General features: G+C 39.3%; 1 protein-coding gene across 7 annotated transcripts in view; it reads right to left on the bottom strand.

The window, feature by feature from the left end:
- The window catches only part of LOC120785936 (triple functional domain protein), a 77277-nt gene extending 50781 nt beyond the window's left edge, over positions 1–26496 (bottom strand). For 5 of the 7 annotated variants that reach the window (XM_040120941.1, XM_040120944.1, XM_040120942.1 and 2 more), the window contains exons 1-2: positions 26110–26496; positions 6596–6646 (exon numbers count right to left, since the gene is read on the bottom strand). In XM_040120941.1, the coding sequence (XP_039976875.1) occupies positions 6596–6646; positions 26110–26179 (121 nt within the window). In that variant the 5' untranslated portion in view covers positions 26180–26496. Of the gene's footprint in view, positions 1–6595; positions 6647–11948; positions 12145–26109 lie in introns of those variants that run through there. The other 2 variants (XM_040120940.1, XM_040120946.1) reach the window with 2 other exon arrangements.
- Positions 26497–27618: the final 1122 nt, after the last annotated feature.

Genomic DNA, 27618 nt, shown 5'->3' with positions numbered 1-27618 from the left:
ACACACATCATAGTCTCTCATTCCCTGCTATCACTCCAGTGGAGCCATTCAGTGGCCAACAGTATTACATTGTGGTTGTACTGCTTACACATCTGTTTGTGTCTAAATGTATCAGTATTTTGAAATGTAGCCAGAATACATCATGAAGGTAAAAGGTGCATTGTGCACAAATATGTAACTACATAATATGACCACAGTTTCAGTGCTAAGGAGTGAATACAATGTAAGCCTTGAGCTGCTGTGGTTACTTGCAATTTCCTTCTAGGTCCATTATCTCAAGGTCACAACTTCTTTAACTTCGAGTGATTAAGACTTAATGGTCCCACTACTAAGAGATAAATAATAGTTTTATGGTGCTCAGTGTTGTTTTTTAAGGTCTATATCCCGAGAAAACAATGTATTTCTGTTACTATGTTCTGTTACTATTCTGTTACTATGTAGAAATATCTGACACTGTTCTCTCAAGATTATGATAAATTACCTCATTAACCAATCACAGATCACTTTCTGCTGTAATAAATGACGCTGAGTATATGTACTATAGACAGCATTTAAATAAATCTATCAGTGAAATAAAAATGTAAAGAAAGAAGATTATACTCACCATTTTATGAAACATTACAGCTGCTAAATTGTGTTTCCATCATGATATCTAAAGAAAACTAAATAATTGAATGATTGTGTGTGGGGAAATTGGCTTAAAAACATAAATAGGATCAACACAAAGTTTAATTTTCTATATGGAAAACAGTGAATTCTAAGAACCTGCAACACCTGGCACCTGTTTCTGACAACATAATTCCTCCTTATTGTATTATAAAAACAACAGTATCTCGAGCCCACATTTGCTCCACCAGGTACAGAGGACTGGAAAAAGTGGTATACTTTTCTTAATATAATAAAGAAGAATTCTTAATGGAAGTAGATGATAGTATAGAAAATCCTTTGGTAGACAGAACTTATAGTTACCATTTCTGGGCAAGACAGTTTGTGTGTGTTTTCACTTGATTATCTATGTGTCAAAGTCATTATGTTGAGATACTGGAATTATAAAAATATTTGCAAGAAAAGCCATGCAGTGTCTCTACAATAGTTACACTTACCACACATATACGATAATTGGGTAGCCCACCCAAGTGAATCAGGCCCACCGTGTAACTCTCTCTTTTGGATCCATTCTAAGTGTCGTGATGCACAAAGTTTAAAATGCAATCACAAATTGTGGTTAACACCATATTATGCAATTTCATTACATTCTTCATTTTAAAGCATTACGAAGCGCTGAGGAGGTTACGATTACCTAGTTGATGATGTCTATATTCAGGAATTCAGAGAAACCGAAGTCCATTGCCAAGCCCTGAATTCCCAAGAATAATTTACTCTCCAAAAGCTGAGGTGAACAGTATTTTCCAGGAAGCTCGTCTATCCCATACAACAAAAATGCACCCTTAACTAGATAAATCTTTCCTAAACCAAAGTCAGTCCCAATATTTCCTGGGTCACTTGTCCTATATGAGGTGAGTAGTGGTGAAACCCGGCAATACTGCTACACCCCTCAGTGAGAAGGGGCATGGGATGAGAGGGAAATGCCAGAAATGTTCACCACCCTTTGCTATATGGAAACTACCACAACATGGTAGGTAATCCTTCCACGTCAGGACTGTTACTGGGTCGTGTGTGTGTGCATGTGTGTGTTTCAAAATATGTCAACACTCTGCACACACCTCAGAGGCTTGAAATTTGTTGGGGCCTCCCAGAGGTCAAGTGAGCATTAAACTGGCTGATACAACAAAGCAGTTTACTCAAAAACACCACTAAAGGTCTCCCCCAGAGAGATTGTGTCAAATACCTCGGGGAGGGGCTGGAGTGAGTGTGTTTCTGTGTTAAAAAAAAAACAAAACAGAATGCAACAGCTGCCTGGACCCAGACAGATGGGATGGGTAGTGGTATGGGTGGTCAGTCAGCAGAGGGAGGGGAAAAGTTGTCAACATACCACAAAAAGAGCACACACACATTCACAATATCTTCCTTATCTGATTACAGAGCAGTTACATACAGGCGTAATATCATAATGTCTCCCCCGCAGCTGACTTGGGCAAGTTGCTTCTAAACCAGCTGTTATGGGTCCAGAGAAACCAGAACCGTGCACATGTGGGTGCATCCCTGCATAGTTGTGGACTTTCCACATTCACAGCATGCCAGAAGTTCCTTGCTGAGGGATGTGTGGGAATGGCAGGAATTCCTTGAGGCTGAGGGAGTGGACAGGAATAGAGTGAAGTGTCGGTGACCTGGACCCCCGACCTACATCCTGATCACCAACGCTCTAAGAAGCCTGGTTAGAAAGAACTACATACTGGCCAGTGTTTGCACGATCATGTTTTATGTTTCCTATGGTGTAAATGTTTTTAAGAGGCATTACCTTTCCTACAATGAAAACTCTAATGTGGAAAACACTATACAAAATGGTCAAAATGAAAGATATTCAGTGTCATGATCTCCCAGATAGATTCATCTTGTGAAAATCCTAAACTGGCCCAAAGTAAACAGTAAATTGACCATTTGCCAAGCCCTGTCCCCCTTAGTTACTGTTGAAAACTTGTCAAGCTCTCCATACTCGCGTGGCACATATGCAGTTTACAAAGATATTGGAGGCACATTTATTTACAGTCATTTTCAAAACAACTGTTCCTTGATTTCAGACTGTGGTACAGTATACAAAAAGCAGTCTTATCATTTCTTTGCCGACAACCGTCAATTTGGCCATCTGAAGTAGCGACTGTTGCTGGCATTTTATCAGATGCTGGCCAGGTGAGCTAAAATTAGCTTGATTATTTGGTTGAAAACAATTTCTCGGGCTGACTTTTAAATGTTTCAATCTGATGTGCAAAAGGGATCTTAAATATGATTGTGATGGCTACTTGCATATGCTAAAACATTATCCGAGCAAAAATTAAGTAGCCACATAGCTCTTGTATTGTAGTGTAGAGCTAGAAGTATAAGTATGTTAATGAAATCTAACATAGACCTGTTTAGCTGCTTAGCTTATGAACTTCTATAAGAAAGATAGTGTTCAAATTTGTGTGTTTTTCTGGATTGTCTTTTAGTATGTTTTCAGTTTTAACACTACAAGAGTAAAGGTTTTTAGGATGAGGACTGATCAATGTGTTTGCTGAAAGGAACACGATCTCAGATAATGAGTTGGGCTGGGGTTGCAGGAGACAGCTGCTAACGTTAGACTATACTCCACAAAATAATGTCGTATGAAATGTTCCTTGGAACTAATGCTTAGTTACTACTGTAGGTAGTATGCTAGTTAGCTGGACAAGCTAGCATTTGTGGCATATACAAACATATTTTAAATCCATTCCTCCATTGCTCTTATGTTTTTGGTTTTGCTGATTAATGGTCTTACTACAGCCCCATACAAACAGCTTTGATATATGGCAAAATCCAAAGCTTGGTGGGCCTGCCATGCCTATTTACGGTACCCAAGCTATGATTGTACAATCGCTCTTAGGGATAGGGGTCAGGATAGGAACAGTCAATTACTACCAACCTCTTTGTGTCTCACTGGATACATAGATTATTTGGGAGTATTCCTAAAAGGCTACATTCCCACTAAACATAAATTACCAGTAAGTGACAGATAAATGTCTATGACTGATGCAGGTGTCACTTTTCCTGTGTTTGATACATACTGAGGACACACTAATGATCCTATGAGAGCAACACTACAGTGTTCATCAGTTTCATCCTCTTATTGCATTTTCCTCTATCTTTCTCTCTTGCCAATTGACTCATCTGCCTGACTTCTTTGTTTGACACTCCATCTTCTTTCTTTCATATTACAAACCCTCCATCCTCTTCCTCCCTCTTTTTCTATATTATAATTGCCATTTTTGTGCTTTGTGTTTTTATGCATTTCCAGCAACATTGTCTTATTCATCTCCTCCTGTCTGAACAGCCATTAGCCTTCTTTACTTCTAACTCAGGCTCGTTGTTGCCCCACTGGACGACGCAGAAACAAGAAGCGCTGATCTGAGTGGCTGCTGTGATCTGACATAGCTGTGCTACTCTAACAATGCACCAACTGTGGGTAAAGCTGGAATTGGCTATGCCACTGTAAATACACAGACAAGTTGGTAACTAGTTAACAAGAAAGAACATGTAATTACTGCCTGTTTTTCATCTGATGATGAAGTAATATGTACCCATATTTTTAGCTGCCATTTGTGCTAATTCACTATCAATCTGGGACACTATAACTCTGCACTAGCAGCAATTTAAGGCGGAGGGAGGCAGGTTTCACTGCATTTTTTTACAGCCTTTCACCCCTGAAGTTGTTTAGTAAAATCCTTCATGACACCACGGAAATGGTTTCTCAGGCCAGCCATCTGGTTTAATCCAAGAGAGATAGTGTGGACTAAAAGACACAATTTTTAAAAGAACATTTTTGCACTTATTTCATGCTGCATTAAAAATCAGGCCTCGTCAATGAAAATGGGGTATCATTATCTATAAACATCATGCTGACAGCATAAGCGATTGAACAGTGCAGCCTGGGTGTTTGTTTCCAGTCCACTCAGACTCTCTGTGTCCTCCATTTCCTCTTTTTGTCCCCAAATCTGAGATTTGGCCCGGGAGAGAGAGTGAGAAAGAGCACCATCTTTCCTTTATCTCCGCCTCTTTCTGTTCTCTCCATCCATCCAGACCTCTAATAGCAGGGTAGGCTAACCGAGAGAGAAACAGGCCAGGGTTACCCCAGCGACCCAAACACAGCAGGGGAGGAAGGGAGAAGAGGGAGAAAAAAAAGACAGAGAGAGAGAAGAGAGAGAAAAGAAGGTTTGTTATTGGTGCCAGGAGTTCATTCGTCCGGGTCTTTTAATGCCACCTGATCTCATTCTGACAAACCGTGACGAGGAGAAAGAACACTGTTATGAACACCAAGTTTCACGCATAACACATGACTAATTTCACTTCCATACTTTCTTCCTGTCACTGACTGAGATTTAGTGCAACACACAGCGAACTGTTTTACACAGTTGTCTTGTTTTCAGCTGTTGACTTCTGCTGCAGTTCCCTGTTAACAGCCAAATGCAGCTCTGCCTGCTACAACCCTTTTCTACTTCAGATACTCCAATCTGCACGAATACGCCATCTGGAGGTGGCGGGGACATGAAATTTCAGCAAGCAGAATGCAACTGATTCCTGAAAATTTACACAAAAAGCAACTGCCAGGGAGACAGAGAGAGGGAAAAAGGTAGAAAAAGAGACAGTGACGGAAATGGAGAAGCCCACAACACTTCCTCCGTGCAAAGCACTCTTCAGCACATCTGTCAAGGTCCAAAGGCATTAACATTATTACATAACAGCACTGCCCCCACCTTCCCTTGCAACCCACTCTTCAGCCACCCAGTCAGACCAGTAGCTGAAGAGTCCAGGTCAACAGATTGATAGAACTAATCCCCCACACCTCCCATCTAAACCAGGAAGTAATAACTGGCAAGCACCAGAAAGCTTAAGAAAAACACTGCACTGACAGCTTTACGCAGACAGGCCAAACAGTAGCAATGAAGCCAAGTATTGCCTAGATATAATTACGTTAATGTTGTGGACACTGGAGCTGTCTCTATCAAGGCTCCGGGGCTTTGGAGCAACCTGCCAACTCACTGCCCTCCTTTATATCTAAGGTTTGAGGGTTTTGATTTTTCAAGGTCTATACTGCTATTACTTTTAGACTAAAGCCACTTAAAAATCAAAAATGTGTGTGTCCCTCCTTTTCAGACTGGAAAGCCTACTCCATGAAACATTAAAACTTAACACTGAAGCACAGGGTAGTAATAATCTTAGATATCAAAATGGTCATACATGTCCCCTTAAAATGTCACATCAGAGGAAGAGAGCACTGCCTGGCAAATATCAACCCTCTTATATGACAAAAGAAACCATCATTATAACATATTCTTAGGCTTGGTCTATAAAGTGACAACAAACAGGGAAGATCAAGTATGACTGAGAGGAAAGGAAAGAAAAAAAACGTCATTTTAGGTTGACGGAAAGACAAACTGGGTGAATAAATCATATTGGAGGAAAGAGCAGAAGCAACAGGAAATATCAAATCTCAAATCAAATGATAATGGACGGAGGGCTGGAGGAAACAGAGGGAAGAGGAATGAAAGCGACAGACATTATTCATCTCAGCTCATCATGGAGAGGCTGCTGTCGCTACAGAGATTGGTGCTAGGCACAGGTGGCTAATCACGGCATGGGGAACATAGTTTCTGATGGCAGAAAGGGAGGCAGGAGGTGAGGAGGAAATGTGGAGATGAGGAGGGAAGATGAGTCAAACAGATGTGATAGTGTGAAATAATGGTGACAATGACTGTCTTTGTCACTGGGAACAATGAGATATTAATCGTCTCGTAATCGTGTGTGTGTGACGCTCTTATTTCCACTATTAATAAAATACATACCCCTCTGACACTAACACCGCACACAAAAAACAAAAACAGACATGGTGATGGAACAGCTGCACAATTGTGATTTGCTGTGTATAGTGCGTTTGGGTTGATGTACGTGTGAATGTTTGTTCCACCTGCTATCTGACGCGATACATCTCCTTTTGGCTCTTTAGGGAGGGCTCCATCTGTAGACACACACATTAAAAAAGAGAAAATGAATTAACAACATAGAATAATAATTGATTGTTTGACATTCTGAATTGGCTAATCCAACAAATACGGAATAGGTTTTACTACAGTTCTGTGAAATTAATAGATTATTGTGCCAAGAAAGTAGTGATTTTATATCTGAGCTTAAAGCAGTGTTGCTTTGAGCTAAATGCTAAAATTAGCATGCACGCAGTTGCAATGGTAACATTCTAATGTTAAACAGGCATAAGGTTTACATTGTTTCCCATTTTATTTTAGCAAATTAGAAAGCTAACTTGCTAAAATAGCAAGTGCTAAGTGGCACTCAAGTCCAGCCAAGACTAATGGGAATATCATTAGTTTTTAAGGTGTTTGGTCATAAACCAAACTGGCCAAATTAAGATTTTGGCCTGATACTGGCTCAACATAAAAAGTCCAGGGATAATCAATGACATTATATTTCAGACAGAGGGACACATTAATGTCTGTACCAAATTTCATCCATCCAATAGTGGTTAAGACATTTCACTTAAGAAAAAATATATAAATAATAATAATTTAAAAAAAAAGACATTTTGACATTGCGCTAGTGTGGCTAAAAAAGGTAATAGCACTGCTTTACAGCAGCAACTAAGGGATGAAGATGCTGTTTGTCCAACACAAACAGAGCTGAGGCTTTCAGAATTTTATTTATTTTTATTTAACCTTTATTTAACCAGGAAAGTCTCATTGAGATTAAAAATCTCTTTTACAAGAGCCTCCTGGCCAAGACAGGCAGCAGCACAATAAAGAGGGTTTCATACATACATATTAAAATTTACAATAAAAATAAAGAATAAATTACAGTAACTTATAATACCAAAACTAGTCATCAAATATTCGTCACATATCATCAACATCAGGTATCAAACAGGGGCTTAATGGATCAAATAAAACATCTACAGCCAGATGTGCCTGTCTCCAAGTCATTTAAGATTACTTTAACTGCATCCAGTGTGACCAGCTCTCTGAGATTCAGGTAATTTAGCATACTGAAACACCCTTTTTCTCAATTCAGTACAGACCTTAGACAGTAGGTATAAGTCCTGGACGCAAAGATAATAACTTCCAATGCTTTTTCCAAGGATGTAGATCAGTGGATAAGATGGAAGCAGACCAAGAATAGCCTTATAAATAAAAATACGGCAGTGGTTAAGTCAACGGGTCCACAAGGCAGACCATCCAACCTGGGCATACAACAAGCAATTGTGAGTAAGGTCTTTAAAATTTGTAATAAACCTCAGTGCTCCGTGGTACACTGTATGCAGCATTATGAAGATTCATGCATGTATAAAACATTGCCATAATCCAGTACAGACACAAAGGTGGCGGCAACAAGCCTCCTTTTCGCCTCAAAGGAAAGGTAAAACTTGACTCTAAAGTAAAAACCTAATTTAAACTTCAGTTTTTTCACCAATTGCTGAATGTGAGGCATAAAAGAGAGAGAATCATCATTTACAATACCTAGATATTTATATACAGATACAGACTGAATCTCAAGAGCCCTGAAAAGTGGTGATAGCTGGAAAGTTCAGTGATTTTGTTTTTTCATTTGAAAACGTTAGATTTGTCAGCATTCAAAACAAGGTTTAAATCACAAAAGGTACATTGTACAGTATTAAAAGCTAATGTAGCGTTCTGACAGTATTACTCTGATAAGTTTTTGCCTCATGGTTGCATGATCCACAGTATCAAAAGCCTTATGTTGCTTGATTTCTATAAATTCAATAAAATCATTTACAACTTTTACGGCTGCTGTAGTAGTGCTGTGTTTTTTCCTAAAACCTGATTGAAAGTCAGATATTATTATTAGATAAAAACTCTTTCAGCTGTTCACCCAAGGGATTCGAGAACCTTAACCAGGACAGACAAATTGGAGATGGGCCTATAACTGTTTAAGACTGTAGAGTCATCCCCTTTAAATAAGGAAAATAAGCAATAAAAATAAGTTCTTTGCATTAGTTAAAGGCTGATGGAAAACTCAGAATAAGAAAAATTTTATTGAGCCTACAGCGAAATTGCTTTGTTACAATTGCACAACACGCAGTTAGGAAAGAGGATGGAAATAAGTAAAAAAGTAAGAAAATACTATGAAATACTAATAATAATAAATACACAGTAAGTGAAGAGAAAAATGTACAAAAAGGAATGTGTGAGGTAGAATCGCCAGGCCTCTGTAACATTTTCTTTAGCATAGAGCAGGTCCGGGGCCCTGTGTCCCCTGTCTCCACAAACTGAGTGAAAGTGTGGGGGAGTCTTGTCCAGATGAAGTCCCAAGAAATGCTGAAGAAAGCAAAGTCTGGAGTCTCGCGATAAAAGAGTGGATGACGTCACATGTGGTTGCCGCTTTAGCAGAGGGGGGTTTAACAACAACCAAGATGGTGTATGAAAACTCTCCGGTTAAATTTAAAGGCTGATGAAAAAAGACAACATTAGCTTGCTCAGTTAAGCAAAAAACCAGAGCAGCCAAATCGTCTTAGTCACAGGAAACACTTGGGTTTATGACAAACACAGTCTTCATTTTCAGAAATCTGAGCACACCTAATGCCGCCAGTGAGAGACCAACTACCACTTGTCTCAACCATGTTCTCCTTTATCTATAATTATTATACCAAGGTACCACCAATTTGACCAATTTAAACAGCATGTTCTGCTTTAAGAATCATCTTCTCATCACCCTATAACTCATGACTGAGGCCCATTGGTCTTTAAGCCAATACAACAATTGTCCCATTGATCCAGCCTATAGCCTTTATGTGAGAGAAGCTACTGCTGTGACTGAGGGTAAAATGCAGTCGGTGTCATGTGATGTCGACATGTAAACAGGCTGGATGCTCAACTAGTTGACTCAGTGGCACATGCTCCCTCTGTTCTGACTCAGGCTACTTCTTTCCTGTTTACCCTTACAGAATGCTGCATTGAGGCGGTGGTTATAGTGATATAGGATCTGTACTGTCAAGTATCTAACTATATGCACTAGGATATAGTATAAGTTTTTATATTGAAGACCTATAATACACATAGTATATAGTACAAGCAGAACACATTTTCTCTCCTTTACAATGTACTTCCATTTAGCTAAAGTGCACTGAAGAGAAATATGTTAACACACACTGTGAAAAAAAAAAATCACGTATAATGTGAAACTTTACACACCAATAATGAGGCTCAGTATTGAAACATTTAAAAGCTAAATGGAATTACAACACTATTTTATTTACTAAGAAATCCCTTGTGTCAAGATTGCACTCAAACATCTGGACTGTTATTACTGTCCCACCAACAATTACAGTCGCAATGAAATAATTCCTTGAGTCACACCTACCAGAGTAAAGTTTTCATTAAAGCAACAGCGTAAGCTGCTCTTCAGTTTGCAGTTGACTTCTGTATCAGAAAACAATAACCCTCTCGCTCACATGCTTACACTTGCAATCACAGAGCACAGTAATCCAACTTATGCCACTTTCATATCATACCGCAATGATAGATGGGAAAGATCCCCACTCAAGTTGCTTGTATGACTGCGGCATTGATTGTATGAGGATAAAATTACTAAATTAGCATTATATCCATCAAATTTGTGTTTTATTGACTTGAACAAAGGACTTACACACAATTCACAACGACATTTGCTCTGCGTTAAAAACTGCAACCCTTCTCATTCATTTGAATGGGGGGCATGCATTTACGCACCTCCAAAACAACGTTCCTCCAAAATGACGCTGCGTGGTGTGGAAAGAAAGTTGAACCTGGTCAAACTTTTTCTGCAACCCAACATGATATCATCAGGAAGGTGCTGCATTGGCCGCTCACTTGAGTGGACCGAAGACACCCACAGGAAGTAGAATCTTTGTTTAATATGAAGCATTGTTTCATTCTGCTGTTTACCGAGAAACTGGACATGGAGGATAAACTCATCGCCACTATGATGACCCTTCCAGAGTTATACAACTCTACCATGAACGAGTACAAAGATATACATCGCCGTGCTGTCACTTGGCACTGAACATGGCCTTAGGCTGATGAGAGCTATCCATATGTTTACTTCTTCAGGCACTTCTATATTATTAACCAAGTCATATATATCAAAACTTCCAGAAAAATCTGAGTTTCCCAGTTGTAATTACAACTTAGATGTTGATGTGGATGCTATGTACAAGCTGAAAACTTTGTTGACAGTAACACCAATATGATATGAATGCAACAGTAGGGCTGGTATACACTAGAAGTAGTGGGACTGTCTGTTAATGGAGGGTACTGGTTCAAGACTCTATACCAGGAAGTATCTGCCTTGCTAGATAGCCCTTGAACAAAAAATTTTAACTCCTAGCTTCATACGTAACAGCCCATGACCTCTGAACTCCAGTCCATATCTTTGTATCATATCAAATCACCCAGGTGTTTCCATTTATCAGCTGATTTGGTCATTATGATACGATATTTCTTTACATGACAACTGGTTCCTTTCTTTAGTGGTTGAAAAAGTGGACTACCTTCCCAGACAGCTGTTATTTAGCATCATTTTGCTGGTGGCAATTTCCATTAATAAACGTACAGCAGCAGAGTACACATTAAATTACACATGAGCAAACTTGCTAGCAACAACTGCCACATAGAAACATGGCATGGGAGGGAGCTGAGCAGTGAAGATAAGCACAAAACTCTCTAAAGCTGTGTACCTGCGAGAACTTCACAGAGAATTAATGAGATGAAGGCAAAAGCAGGGAAAAAAGGAAGGCGAGAGAGACCAAACACCCACATACTTCACATATTTGCAATACCAAAGATGTCCACTTAACCCACAGTGTGCAACAACGTAATACCAGACTACAGTAGTGGCTGCCCACATCTTATCACAATCTAAACAATAAGACTTGTTGCCAAGCCAGAAATAAAACATGCATGGACAAAAAGGAGATAAAAAACAATGTATGTGTGCATAAAGAGACACAAATACACATGCAGTCATGAACGGAGGCTTTTCCGCTGATATGTGGCCGTTAGAGCAGTGGGTTAATCAAACCACACACACAGAGACATGCATACGCACCGAGCCAATTTTGTTACAGACCATAGTAGGATAAGCCCACTGCTAAAACGTCAGCTGAACTGTTTGGATAAAGTTAAACAGATCTCACACACACATCTAACAACCGTTGAGGAAATGACAAAGCAAAAAATGCAATGGGCCCAATCCCATAAAACATCCAAACTCCCCTCTCTCTGAAACATGCAAACACTCAGATACAGTGAACTCACCTAGTCTTCAGCTCTGTTGAACACTGCCTATACTGTATCCTAAACTGAGCTCCCTTCCACGGACAGCTCTCTCTTGTTCCGACACACACCTTTTCTGTTTCCAAGCCCGCATTAACACAAGACCACCCTTTCTGTGGGCCCCTGCCTTCCCCTTCTTGTCAGGCACACTCATCGTTTGACTCATACACAAATAGGAAAGACCCCCTTTCATTTCAAAATACCTATTGTCTGGCTCACACCTCCTTTCAGTCAGTGTGAGGCACAAAAGCAATGAGCAATACCCTGCTGTCAAACTTGTCTTGGGGAATGTAGTGTTAGGTATTGCTGTAGAGGTTTAGAAGGAAGGTAATACTAAAGTTAAAGTGACAATGAAAGAGTTTTGTGTTTTTGTTATCTTGTTCTTGATTTTTGGAGCCAAATCCTCATTCCTGTGGTATTTATGATCTGCATCTCCCAGAGAAAGAAGAACCTCTTAGTTAAACAATGTGATCGTTACTGTGACGTAGCTTTCTGTGGATTTTTGTAAAAGCCATCTTCTTTCTAAAGCCACACCTTGAGATTTGTTTTTTAACTTTCAAACTCGTAGTCTTCAGACCCAACTAAAGCTGACTCAAGTCACATCACCTGAGGAAATTTATCAGACTTCATGCAGCTCCTTATGGAGCCAAAAAAAGCTTTTACCACTTTTTTCACATATACAGTAGTAATCCCCATGACATTTAAACAGACTGATGTGTAGAATCGGTGGATTTCCTGCTTAACTTAAAGTTAGTGTCTATGTGATCAATTCATTCATTCACAGCGATCCACATCCTAATTTTTTAGCACCACAGCAATTTTACCTTTAGTAAAAATAATAAAAATGATTTCTGCATGATGCAGTAAACAGATTTTATATTGGGGAAACACAGAGCACTTGTATCAGATGGAGCAAATATCCTCAACTGAGCTACTGGAATCAGCATCAGAAGAAAAAAAAAACCTGAATCGGTGCATCCCTGGTACTTGTCTTTGTGTGTACCTGTAAGATTTAAAAGTTTATCCTCTAGGAGGCAGATCAGGGCTGAATCATGGCTGACCGACACCAAAATATCTTCCTTGAGAACTTCTAATTTTAAAATATGACTAAACATAGCGACACTCTGGGAGGTTAATATATTGTCAGTTGATACTGTGGTAGTTAAAACAAAGGTAATCAGAGGCTTACATTTATCTAATCCCAACCCTCATTCACCTAAAAACATAAACATTGTCTAAACATAATTCCCTTGAGGTTAAAACCTTTAATTTAAAATTGTTGATTTTATCTTTAACACCAGCTTCTTGTTTGGTGTGACAGTCATAGTGCTTGTATTTGTAATCCTGAAGAGATCAATTGTTTAAAGATCAACTACCTAGCCAATTCTACTTCATTCCATGCAAAGTTGAAACATTAAATACATCACTACCTCTGCATCTAAGTACTTTTACCAACAGCTGCCTGGATCAAAACTATGTCTAGGATACATAGATCTACCATAAATCTATGATCAAAACTAAACTGATGGTATTCAGGAGCAAACAGAATGTACTAAATGTAGAACTCTTTATTTATTAGACCAGAACTCTTCAGTCCTGATGCTCTTTTTTTCTGCTCTCACCTGAAATCCCAGGTCCAAAACTGTCCCTAATAGATACTGTAGCCAGGATGAAAAAGCCTGGCTCTGCACTATAGGTCAGGACTAAAGACCACTGCTTTAAATGGTTCCTCATTTTTCCTGAGGACCTCAGGGACCCACTCATGACCTCAGAAGGCTGTAGCCTTTGCTTAACATACAAAAGTCCACTGACTGAAGTTTTACAGTGGATCAATTCCTCTCAGTTACTGGCCCTTAGCAGGAGAGTAAAAAGGAGTGAAAAGTAGTCAGAGCAAGAGACAGACAGAAAGAGAAAGTGAGCAAGATGGGGAGGGCAACAGTGAGATAGCAGTTTTGAATGCACTGGAGACCCAAAGAAAAAAAAGGAGTACAATGGTCTTTCAGGACTTGTCCTAGTTTGGTTCACTCTCTCTCTCTCTGTCTCTTTCTACTCTCAAAATAGGAGCAGGAACCATTCTGGCAAATCTTTCACACTAATCCTCGTCAGTTGCAAGCCAATTCAATTCTTTTACAGACTGCTTTCATTAACCAGTAGAAACTCTGTTAACACAGCTTGGCACTCACATCGACACTTCTCCTCTTCATTACCTTTCCAATGTCTTGCTCTCTCTCCATCTATGAATTTCACAGTTCCTTCTGTCTTTTCTCTTCCACCTGCACTGAATAGACTTCCTTATTTCCCTCTAACAGGACAATAAAATCATTCACTCATTCCAAAGTTTATTGTTTATGCTCCTCTTACAAGAATGCGTAAAGAAAATGGTTATCTGCACACATGAGTTCACGGCCACTTGCAACTTGTGCTCCTCTCCCACTCCCCTCCAACCTACCTCCTGTCTTCTCCTTTATCTCCATGTTCTCTCCATTTCTCTCTTTGCCCCCTCGACTCTTTTCGCTCTCTTGTTCCAGCTTGTTTTAAGAAGGCAACGGCAGGGCGGCAAATTTTCCCCAAGCTCACACCAATTAGCCATCACGCCGGAAAAATTACCAAACGAGAGCATAGCAGATGAGAGGAAAAAGTGGGACAAGCTCCTTTTTATAAACACACAGAGAGGGAAGAGGGTTGCATATGTGGGTATTATGTGCGTGTGTGTGTACTGTATGTGTGTTAAAATTGTTCTTAAGAGGGGATTTAAACAAGCCGAAAACTTTTTCATTTACAAATCTTACAAACAACCCAATACTTCAGTTCCCTGGCTAATGGACTAATAGACTATATTTGACTTTTAAAAAACTTTTACAAGGTAAACCAGTACTAGCAAAGGTTAACTGACATTTGATAACCCTACTTTCAACTCTCATTATCTACTCTGAAACTGACTGTAAAGACTTCTACTTGATTCACAAGTATTCTGATTGACTGTTACGGTATGTTACTACATTAGCATACTTCTGCTTTTTCATTTTTGTTTATTTTTCAGCAGACCCTGAGCTGCACTGCAGGTAAAACTTAGTTTTTAATGCATCCAAATGCAGTGTGTGATCAATCCCTGAACACAGTGGCCCGTAGATCACAGAAACTGACCATCACTATTAGCATTTATCAGCTGGCCTTTGGTCTTATCTAGTCTGTATCTGGGCAGCAACCTGCGTCTCTGTTTGTGTGAGTGGTAAAGGTTCACTAATAGCACAGGCCTTTTCCGACCTGGTTTACATAGACCTGCTGGTAAAGACATAACGTAGGTTAGACGGACAGACATGGTAGCTGTTGTTGCCATGGTGACAGACTGAAAACCCAGCCTTTTTTGGTGGAGATAAAAAGCAGAATAAAACATGCACCCATAGCACAGAAAGCTGTCTTTATTCTGTATAATTCTTGTGCAATTATAAAACATCTACATTCTCTGAATTATACCACTGGTTTAACCTAGAAATTACATATGGCCTTGTCCTCATCTGGTATAGGGCTTGGTATAGAACCTCAATACTCTTTTGGTACCTTTTTGGTACCTACCCAAAATAGTTACGTTGATATAGAGTGTCCATATCACTTTGCATCAACGTAACTATAGCTGTCAAGTATTCAATGTTGGTATTGAATGCAGGGTCGGATTTGTAGTTTTGATTGCTTATTCTTTGATCAAATAGATCCTGATTTAAATCAAAGTTTTTAGACTGTATTTTTGGGATTCTGTTTTAGTCTGGGTGCTTGTGTTTAGACAACAATAAAAGGAATAGTTCAGAATTTCGGGAAATACCCTTATTTGCTTTTTTAGGTGAGATGATTAAAAACATCACTCATATCTGCCCATTAAAAATAAAGCTACACCCAAGAAATGGCCAAGTTTAAAATTGACAAGTTGTAGTTTCAAGGGGGATTATGTAGCAACCAGTGCAGACTCCAGGAAGTCACTGCCCCCGGCCAAGAAATAGTCCTGCACATAAAACCCCATGAAACCACAACTTTCATGTTTCATGAGCTTCATATTTAACAGACAGACATGATTGAGTTATCGAAGTGCTCAACTAACTCTCAACAAGACAGTGAAAGGGTTTTGTAGAAGAACATATTTAAAGTCTTTAATGTAAGTTATCAAAAAAAGTACTGTTTTGGTATTGGTAAAGAAACTATTTGCAATAGTATTGACAAAATGTATAAAACATTGTTTAGAGCCTGTGTTTCTGTTTTCGTGTGTGTGTATGTGTTTAACCATGTGCACTGACCTATCCGGAATCCAACTACCTACCTGCCTCTCTCCCCCTTGACACCTACGTACGAAAACATACACAATAATCCCAGAAAATAAACATCAGGGTAGATTAGTTCAGCATGTGTAATCCAAAGAACACTCATCTCTAACAAGCCTAATGCTATTAAGAGCTGACAACATCACACCATACATCTATCTATCTCACTCACTCACACTCAAAATGGGGACAGGGACTTGTACTGCTGTCACATAGCTCTGCTCACACCATACCCTCCCTGAGAGGACCTGCAATCTGCTCACTATATTATTAATAACATACTTACTCTCTGGTATCATAACATTATATACTTGTATATATTTTTACAGTGTTTTACTATCAACACTTACATCTATGGCAACATTATTGAATCAACTTCTGCAATGACTTAACTGCAGCATAACAAAACATACAGGGCCAATGTTATTCATCACCATTTTCAAATCACTCCCTAAACTTGTCCTACCTCATTGGTAAACTGTTACAGGCCGCTCTACAAATTGCCATGTACGGCACATCCAGAGAAAGAACAAACTTGTTTACAAGCATCTGACTATCGTGGAAGTGAGCGTTGTTCCTTCTGAAAGGCAATCTGGTGTTTTTTGTTCTGGTTTAGGGGTCGTATTACTGTGGTATGCCTAAAAGTTCACACTGACATCATACATGCTTTGGGCTACCAACAACTCCAGCGCTGACAGTCATTTTACTTCATGGCTTTTGATGGATTCGCTTACTGTGTTCTGATTGAAAAATAACAGTGTTTTGTCCAGCCAGGCATCTGTGGGCTGGGTTTTCCAACCATTTCTGCTGTGGACCCCAGTCTGTGAGGTCAAAAATTTTTTCCCTCTTTGTCTGTTACCATGGTAGTCCCCAAAATCTTAAATTTGCGCCTCTGTAATCTCTCCATTTGCATTAATAACCCTATACCCCCTTCATTTACATGGTGCAAGATAATTTTGCAACTGATTCCTCACTTGTGTGGATTAGTAGGGTGCTTATCAGTTTTTAAGACCTCATGAAATTTCCCCATTTAACCTCCGTATGATTGATTCCAACCACTAAACCTACTGTGGTTCAGAAAGGAAACTGTTACTGCCGTACTGCCACCATGAAAAATGTACCTCTTTTCACACTGGAAGACATCATGGTAATGCCAAAATAAACCTAACCCAGATGACCAATCCTTACAAGGCTGTGATCTGATACACAGATCAGCAGCAAAGGCCTTGAGTAAGATGATGTATTGTCCCAGCTTGGCATCAGATTTACCACAGAATTGTTTGACCAAAGTTTTTCCAGAGAAAGTCAATGCTGCTATAATCAATTTTTTTTTATCCCCTGGAGCGTTTTAGCATCTTTCTGCTCATTGTTTTGGTTTTCTGGCCCGCAACTGTTTTGGTTCACTCTCACTGCTCATAGCATTGTTTTCTTCAGCAGCAGGCAGCTATTCAGTAAAAAAAAAAACCCCATTGTACACTACCTTCTCAATTTACCAACTAGCTGGTGAAGATACTAGAGCGTTGAGCAACTACAAAAACATATTTCCTACACAATTTAGAGGAGACCAAAAACAAAAGATAAAAGAAAAGTAAATATTGGACTTGCAATCAGCAGTTGGCCAGAAACACACCTCCAAATGAACGCTGCTGCTCTGTATCTGATGAACGCGTAAATAGGCAATTATTTGCTACCAAATTAACCATATTTACTGACAACATTAAGTTATAATATGTCAGTGGTGTGTTTACAGCATATTTTAACTGCCTTAAATTGGCAAAAAAAACCCAAAGAAAACAAACAAAAAAAAATCAGCTAATGCAGGTTTAAAGAAACTAATGCCTTAAGTAGAATTGCACCTTGTCTTTAATTTACTTTCCCCCTGTCTTCCTAGCTGGTCTGGGATTTGTAGCTTTTGTTATATCTGTGCTGTGACTCTTGTTTGTTGTTTGTATAACTTTTGGAACCTCTCTCTCTTTCAGACTAGAATAAGCTTTACAAGTGGGCTTCTGTCCCACGACGTGGAGTAGCAGTGGGTATTCTACATAGTGATTTGTCAAACATAACCTTGGATGTTTTCCTTCCATTCTGGCACAAAAACCGATTTTTTTTTAACTGTGTGAAAGGCTGTGTGTGCTAATCCTGATATTAAGTGTCATACCTCTTAATAACCAGATAGACTGGCAACTCTCTGTTTAAATGCTAATTATTTACCAAAAATTTGATAATTCTGCCACAGCCTACAACAGATTATAATTCAAGCAAGTTAAAAAAAAAAAAAAAATCACAATCCTCCCACTCAAACTGACTTCAAAGCAGACTGAGGGGGTTCAGCTTTGTCTGATAGCTGTAATCTTCCTTTAAAATTTAATGTACCTGCACCTGTTATTGGGGACAAGAAAGATTGTGTGTTTACACAAGTACTCATGGGAAAATGAGAGCAATTTAAATAATTTACTCTTTACTGTTTACTATCCAACTGATATTTTCAACATTTTCCTGCAATTTTCTCTGCAAAAATATGAGAGCATGACAGAAAGAGGTTGTTATTCAGGACATGATGGTAGCACTGTTAAAATATGGTCAGCAGATGACTATCGGTCATATTATTTGGAATACCTTTATCTCCCAAACAAACTATTTTATATGTTGATGAAATCCCCTTAAATTTCCATCATTATCCATATATATAGATGGCATGTTTTTATCTATACCACTAATGGTTTCAAAATGTAGAGCTGCTGGTCTTGTTACAATGTGTTCAGTGTCACATTTGTGCTTCATTTTAAGGGATGAATGCATTTCTAATTGAAACATCACATTTTTAATGACACAATAAAAGGAACCGTTCGAGTAGAAGGGATGTTTTTTATCCCCATGTTTTAGCTTAATCCCCATCCCTTTCTAAAGAGCTTTTTACCCAACCATCCATTTGCTCTTGATTGAAGCTGCCTGGCTAAATAAAAGGCTAAAATCTCATAACCACCATTTTTCCCTCCAGCTGGCTTCCATTTATTACATTCATGTCGCTCTTTTGCACAATAGTACAGTTACTTTGAGGTGTGTGGTACTGGATATTTATGTGAGGATGAGTAAAAGTGGCCACTGGCTGTGGGGAAGCAAGAGTGAATGTAGTACGCTGTGACCTTAACAATACAAAGACAGTGAGAAGACGAGATGGAGGGGACAGAGACACGTTCAGTGAGAGTGGCAAATTGGAGATAGTGCTCATGTGAGTGTGAGTAAGTATGAAAAGCAATTGAGAGAGAGCAGCGGCTGCCTATCACAAAGCTCCTTGTACTGGGAACCACATGATGACTCAGTCTGAAGTTCTAAAAAATTTCCCTTTCCAATGCACTGAGTTCTGTGCTCTGAAGCCAATTTTCAGCTAAATTCTGCTCATTTTTTTCTTTAATAGTAACTGTACCTAGTCTACTGATTTAGACATTTGGAGGTCCTGGTGGGCGATACGAGTATATGCTGGGAGACAATATAAATTTGTCTATCATCAAAGATTCTGCCATACAGTTTACACTGTGGCAACTATCCTTAACGTATGCCTTTAACGTTGGCAACTGCTGACTCAAAGTACCAATCCAATACTAGTGCTCTCTTTTATCCAAATTAGAAAGTTTGTATACCTTGCTGCTTGGAATTTATCAGGATCATTTTTATGTAAGGTGAAATGAGGCAAGGTATTTCTATGGCACTAAAAAGAATTGGCAGCCAATCAAGACTGAATTACTGTAACTGATAGAGTAAACAGTGAATTTTTGTTATGATGTTGACAAAGAATCTGTATTTAGTATTTAGTATTTGTCATGTCATGGTTGACTCCCACTTCACTTAATAAGGTCAGTAACTGCAACAATACCAATCTGCCATATCGGTTCAGTGCAACCTTAATCTGTCCCTTTAATATCGCTGGGTGTATTATGGCATTCTGGATAGGGATGGTTCTGATAGCCGGTTTGGGACCAGTTCCGAGTTGGTAAAATCCCCAGATTTGTTAAGCTCCACGGTCAACTAATCCCTTACTGAATCTTTCATTTGTGTTCTCCGTTTAGTTAGTCTCTTTTGCCTCTTCCTTACACTACAAGCATTGATAAAGAAAAATTACTGCTAATGACGTATTCAAAAGTGTGATAAATCAGCGATGTTGCCATAAACAACAAACACGGTGAACTGGCTTAAATGTTCCAAAGTCAACAAAACAACTGCAAAATGCAAAATTTGTGGGAGGACACTCGAAGCAGAGGGAGGAACAAGAAGTCCCTTGTTTAAATATAAACTGTCCAACATGTTAAAATAAGAACTTTTTCTCTTTTTGATAAATTGAGAAGGACGGGTGCTTGGCCTCAGCCTACTGCTGGTGTTATGCTGTATCCTGTGACCTGTCTGATTTTGTGACCTGCAGCAGTGCAACAACAAGCTCGCCATCAGGTAACATTAAGTGTGTTATGCATTCAAAAAAATCTGCGATTTATTTAATTGATATTCAATGAATGATAAGGTAGAATTTATATTATTTCACTGTATGGTTTTTACTTCTTTAGTTTCTACAGCAGAAACCATAGTTTCTGTTATTGTCAGTGTCATGTTTGTCTGGTAATTTTTCCCTAAATCACAATTAAAAACGACCAATTGTACAAATAACATGATTGGAAGAAGCTAGATTTTTAAATATCAGGTTATATCTTCTGTTACATAAAACAGTTGAATTTTTCTTTCATACTGCACTGAGTGAAATAAACACAATTCATTTTTTAAATACACTGTATGTCTTCATTCCTCACCAAACAAACTACTTAAACAGATTTCCTATGGGATTTGAAAGGATTCAGATTAAAATGCTATTGAACTTCATCCCTAATTGTGGACAATTTTGCAAAAAAATAAGCAGAGCTTCTTTACGTGTAATTTCATTTGTCAGGTTTTAATCTGCTGGAGTTTGCCAAAAATAGACATCCATTAATTTCTCAGAATTTCTCAATTCATTTTCAAGATTATTTGCTCTTTCATAGAAACTGTTGCTCTCCTACTGTGATTTTGACCATGCTTTCTTTAAATGTGTCTCTCACAAGCCCCCCAACGTTATGGACGTGCGCTGCTAAATTGCTGGAGTACCCTATTAAAACTGTAGGAAATTTTGGCAATTGAAGGCTTAGGTTCAAATAACATGTTTCATACTAGTTTTGTTGGCTGTTTTTTTCTGTGACTACAGGTTTTGAAAAATCTGTCAAGTACAAAGTAAGAACAAAATCTATGTTATCAAGAAAACAGCAAAATGAAGTGGCATCCAACCTACTCTTCATTTATTCATTTGTATTGATCTAAAATCCTCTGTTTACTTCCATCCCATAAACACAGGATGATAAAAGAAATCTGCTTTGTATAGCAATAGGCTTTAGGTTCTGCTCTGCGTCTGACTTGGCAGCTTTAAGCCTGGAGGAAACCTTTACTGAGGGACCTCAATCAGTCTCCATCTCCTGGATCAATATCCATTAGTCCCACAGTGGATGTGTGCATGAATGTGTGTGTTCAGACCTCATCCTGGGTGAATGGGCCTGAGTCATAAATGCAAGCTCTGGATCAGATTTCTCCCTCTCTCCCGCTTGTGTGTTTCACCCACTTTCTCGCACAAACACACATACACATTGATGCTCATTCAAACATACAGACCAACCTTATGAACGGAATGTTGCTACCTCTAAACATTCATTCATGGAGGCCTGGCAGTGCAGATTGCAATCATTTTTTTCCCCACTGTGAATAATACCCTACGCTACCAACAAGTAATAACTGTATGAAATCAACGCTAAATCAGCCTCTTAGTCATCAGTGTAGCCAAAAATATGTTTGGCGTGGAATTACTTGATGATTGACAACATGCCACAACAAAACTCCCTATTTCTTAGCATTGATGCCTAGGTATTAATTCCAGTCTGGAAGACAGGGGAGAGACACAGGGGGGAAGCTTTTTTATTTCTTTTTTTTTAATTTTTTTTTTTTTTATTAGTTGTCATTCTGCAGTAGGACGGAGGGGTCCAACATGATGCAACAAGAATCAAGGAGGGAGGAAAACAAGAAACAGACATTGGCAAATCAACGCTCAGAGAGCAGACAGCAAGTAGTGAAGAAAGCAAAGAGGGAGGACATGGGAAAGACAAAGAGACCAACACCAAAGGATGGAAAAAGAGATGAGGATAGAGCTGAGGATGGAGGGGGGGAAAAGCATAGCCTCTGGCAAGACACTCAACCCTTTGCATGTCAGAACAAGATTCCCAGATCTATGAGGAAAAAGTTCATGAGCAAAACAAAGAGGAGGGGAGCCCAAACGTGACACTCAAGCCTCCCAAAAAGCTTATTGTACTAAGCCAGTGGTAGGCTATCTATACTTTGGCTTATAGTGGTTTCACTACTGAGATGACTGATTCAGAACAAGACCTCCAAAAAGGATGCTCCACTTAGAACGGTTTTTGAGCCAACAGGGGTTGAGAAAACTTAAAAGAACTCATGATTATGTACAATATGAACCAGAATCATGCTTACAAATGTGCACAAAAGTGATACTAAAAGCATTTCTGAAGTCCCCAGTAGCTACACATTGTCTGGAGACAAAACATAATGGACTTGCACCTCACAATACAAAAAAAAAAAAAAAAAAAAATCACTGTCAACATTATCTCATACAGTCGGTGGTCTTGTCAATCACTATCCTGTTGTGCTCATCTGCACACCACCGACAGTGCCAGGAACTCTCTAGGGCGTAAAACAACACTGTAGCAGCATTTAACAACAAGCACAGGTCAAATGTACCATCTGAGAAAAAAGCCAGCTGTTTTTGACTGCAACACAATCAGTAACACACAACTCAGTTATCCTTGCTAAGTATAGGATTAGAGCTGTGTTCAGAGTGTAGTAAACAAAAACATATGCTCCCAAAGGATTGTCATATAAGAAAGCCGCTTATGATATTATTTTGTCAATAAAACGTCCATAATTGTACTTAAGTTCCAGTAGGCCATGTTTAGCATTAAGTATACAAAATTGTGGATCCCAAAAAGATACAATAAGTTGGGTAAATCTCAAGTTTAGGTGAAGACTGGGTTTAACATTATAGAAAGTAGAGACTAGGTAAAGGTTTGTTGTGATTATGGTCACTGTTTGAATGGAGCCAGGACTATTACTGTGATGACTGAGAATGCTTCAAGTACAGACTGGCCTAAAATTTAAATTACATTTATTCGACAGCCAGTGTTAAAATATTCTTGTGATTTAACAGTGCCAGTGGCAGATAGTGGCATGAAATACTCATTCACGATCCTTCAAGTGTGTTTTTGTTATCCACAGACACAGATTTGTTTCCATTTTAATCACAGTTTTCTCTCTTTTATTAATTCAGTGGCAGCACAAACCACTGCTACAAAAATGTTAATGGAACAAAAACTAATTATCTGTGTCACTGTTTCTTTCAAACAAACAAATAAAGTTAATATATGGTTTCAGTACTGTATTGATAAATAAACAGCTTTTGGATACTACAAACTAAAACTACAGCCGGTGGAATTGTGGTAATGACAAAAGGAGGTATATCAAAAAATTTTAATTACACAACAAATTAGCAACAAATCTGATTAACAATGAAGCAGAATGGCTGCAGCTGTGCAGCATCAACAGAGGACACAAAGTGTGGGTTGCAAGTGAGTTACAGGATTCCTCTCACTTCTCTCCCTTAGAGGAAGCTATCAGATCAGCTCAATACGAATACTGAACTTCCCTCTGCGGCTTATTATCTCGCTAGACACCAAACCACAGGAGCCAGAGGCTGGATGTCAGTACTCTGCATTCTCATCCCTGTTTACACCCCTCTAACTGTACTTCAGAATCTCAGTTCTATCACAATGGACTAAAACAGCCAGTGATTTGGCTTATGAACAGTAGTCACTCAGTGAATTACTATTCTGTTTTTTATCTTCTCTTATGCCACCTTGTAATATTTGAATATCACACACCTATGCACACATCACTAGGAAGAATTAACTGGTAACTACTACTATACATATAGTATACTACACAAGTAGCTATTATTTCAAGGAAAAACTTGTTTTAAATACAGATATGTATGCAGGAATTCATACGAGCTACCAAAGCAAGTGGAGCAGACATGACATCAGGCACTGGATCTAATTCACTGCCTGCAGTCATTGAACAGAGCTAGAGGGTTATCTGGCATTTCCAAGTGCAGCCCACAGGCTCACCAGCTTTGTCATGTCAAAGACCCACAAATAGACACGCCTTCACCCATTGGATCAAAATTTAATTGAACTGTTTCGCAGAAAACGCCACTTTGAAATGCACTGTTAATTATACGTATGTATATTAACAGTGCATTTATTGTATAAATGTTTATACTTTACATTAGGTGGGGGCATGGAAATGAATATCAAATAAACCTTTAAACTTGTTTTCCCCTGCAAAGTTTGCTGGGTAAAATAAAACTTAACCTTATGTTTCTGCAACCCCTTTCTTCTCCGTGAGGACCCCTGGAATTCTAAGTTTATGAGCCATTGTTATGAAATCACTGTAGGCCCGTGTTGGGACTTCTAGTCACAGTCCTTGCTGATAAATTAGCGTACTTAGCTGATGTTAGCAATCTGTACATGCAGCCAGGCAGCATCTTACCATGTGTAAAAGCAACAGTTCAGTTGTGTAAGAATAAATCAGTGTCACTGACTTTTTCTGGAGTTTTACCACGACCAGCAGACCGTGATACTGACCAAAAAAAGCAGCCTTTTGGCCTTGATAGCCATGTTACACAGCTAGCTTATCTTGCACAGTGCACACCCAGGCTATATATGTTCCACGCCATGTATTGTTTACATAGCTTGCACTGTTGTGCTGTTTTTTGACCGAGGTAACAGAATAGTGAATATAAAATCAGACACGCAGTACTTGTATTTGTACTTAATACACCGATAAACGGTTCAGATACACGCCAGCTTTGTCATCTCACTGGCAAACTAGCAATGCTAAACTAGCTAGCATTTGTTAGCAGACAGGATTCACCTAATCTGATTCTGGATTCACTAGCTTACAGGCTAACATTGGAAGCTAATATTGAAAGTAGTTAGTTAACACACAGGTCCATCATCGGACAGCCCTGACCTGCTTCTTTTTAAGGTTCAACAAAATCTCCAGTCAATCCACTGGATTTGGAAAAAAATATGTCACTCATATGCCATTTTGACAGTGTATTAATCATAATGACACAAAGTCGCATTGATCCAGCTGTTGTGTCGGGCTTGAGCTGGACGGAGAACATAACATCTGCGGTTCTTATGTTTTTCTTTCTCCAAACGTTTACTGGTTCAAACATACATTTCACATCCCCATTTTAGCAGCAGAGGGTGGTGCTGGAGAGGTTAAGTAGTAAGAGGGAAAGGGTAAAACACAGAATAATGTATTTTGAAGAAAAGTACAAGGAAAACTAGCCAAGCTCTGCCACATTTAGGAGATGCGTCCGAAGATGGAACTCGGACAATTAGCGCTCTAGCTATCGTTGCCTGGCTACACAGTCTGGATGGGCTACCTCATGTAGTTAAGAGAAATACATTCAAGAAACCCATTTTCAGAGATTTCCACAACTGTGCTGGTCATTGTTATTTGTCGTGACAACCGGTATTAAATTAATTGGCTAAAACCTACACCATCCTTCACTGTCTTAGCCCCCAAACAGACTGCACGGTCGGGAACAATGTCTCTCACGTAGCCTGGACCAAAGGGAGCAGCTCCCAGTGGAGCTCTGTCCGACCTCTCCCACTCATTTTTGGGCTTACCTGTCTTCAAAAACGGCGCTATGTCGCTGGCGTCCTTCGTCGTCTCCTCCGCTCCTTCCCCGGAGCTCATGGCTGCCTCAACCCGAACCTGGAGCTCAGTATCTCCCGAGTAAATCCCAAAAAAAATCGACAAAAAGATGGCACCAAATCACTTCTGTCCTGACAAAAGCGTCATTAAAGACACACGGACGGTTACGGTGACTCGTAGACGCTAGCAATGCCATCTGCAGACCTCCATCTTGGGGTAACGTAATTGGAAACGATCGGCCGGGGGCACCGGGTTCCTCCTCGGAGTGGAGCCGAGGGGAGAGTCGCTGTAGCGCTGAGGAGGGGGACGGGAGGGGCCGGGTCGCTGCTCGGTGAATCTCCGTAAGCTTTCGGAAATGAGCAGACTGTGGGTCATCAAGGAACGACGGCGGTCACTGTGTGTGTGTGTGTGTGTGTGTGTGTGTGTGTGTGTGCGCGCGTGCATGTGTGCGTGTGCGCGCGTGTGTGACCGTGTCCAACTTAGAGTGAAACGCAGGACTTTTAAAACCACTGAGTCATGTATCAAAAAAACACACATAGATAATAACAAGCCATATAAAGGCTGTCAGTTGTGATAATTAAGTGAATGACTAGCTTACAGGCCATGTAACTTGAGCTGTCTATGGCCCACTTATGTGACACACGCTCTTGAGAATAGACCAAGTTTTGGGAAATTTAACACTATGATTCATCTACTGTTAATTGTTTTCTGTTGTGTTTCCATAAAAAAAAAAAAACAGTGGGTGCATGTGAGTTACTCATACCCATAGGGAGGAGCAGTGAGACTGGTAAAGTGTCCCGGATACAATGCAAACAGAACGGTTAGCTGTTTCGATGGAGGATCGGTGCTAGCGCTCCTCTCGCCGTCCTTTGTGATCTGAGCCGTACCACTGATGCCATCTGCTGGTTTAAGGCTGGAACCGATCAGTGAATCCCCATGGAGAACCAAAGTGTTCAGTACTGAGTAAATAAGATGCTATAAAATAAATACTCTGATCAGTAAATGCAGACACGATAAGTAATTTAACACTAAAATTGTGAGATATTCCAAATGTAATTTTAAAATTCAGCTCAAATGTTATCAAATCCTGCGTCTTTTCAAATGACAGTCATAAAAGGACAGTGTATGTAAACTCATTGATAAATCACTGTACTATTTGCTGCTACATTCATGTATCCAATTTATCTTATATCAGTGTAGAGCAAATAATAGATAATACAAAAATAATTCAACCAAAAAGGATATAAAGCTGAATCAACAACTCTCTAAAACAGCTAAAAGTAACATTCATTAATGCTGCAGGGCTGTTGTATTAGTCTGCATTAGTATAAACTATGCTGTACCTTATAAACTAGCGACTGTAAGTCTTAAAAAAGTGAAATAAAACAGACAAAAAGTAAATTTTGAGGGGAAAAAAAGGTGAAGTAAAGTAAACAGCAGTAAGCGTTATTTTGAATAGAAGATTGATGAAATAACATTCC

Source organism: Xiphias gladius, chromosome 24 (genome assembly GCF_016859285.1).
Source record: "Xiphias gladius isolate SHS-SW01 ecotype Sanya breed wild chromosome 24, ASM1685928v1, whole genome shotgun sequence".
In the NCBI taxonomy this organism is placed as follows: Eukaryota; Metazoa; Chordata; class Actinopteri; order Istiophoriformes; family Xiphiidae; genus Xiphias; species Xiphias gladius.
This window is presented reverse-complemented; position numbering and strand designations above follow the sequence as displayed.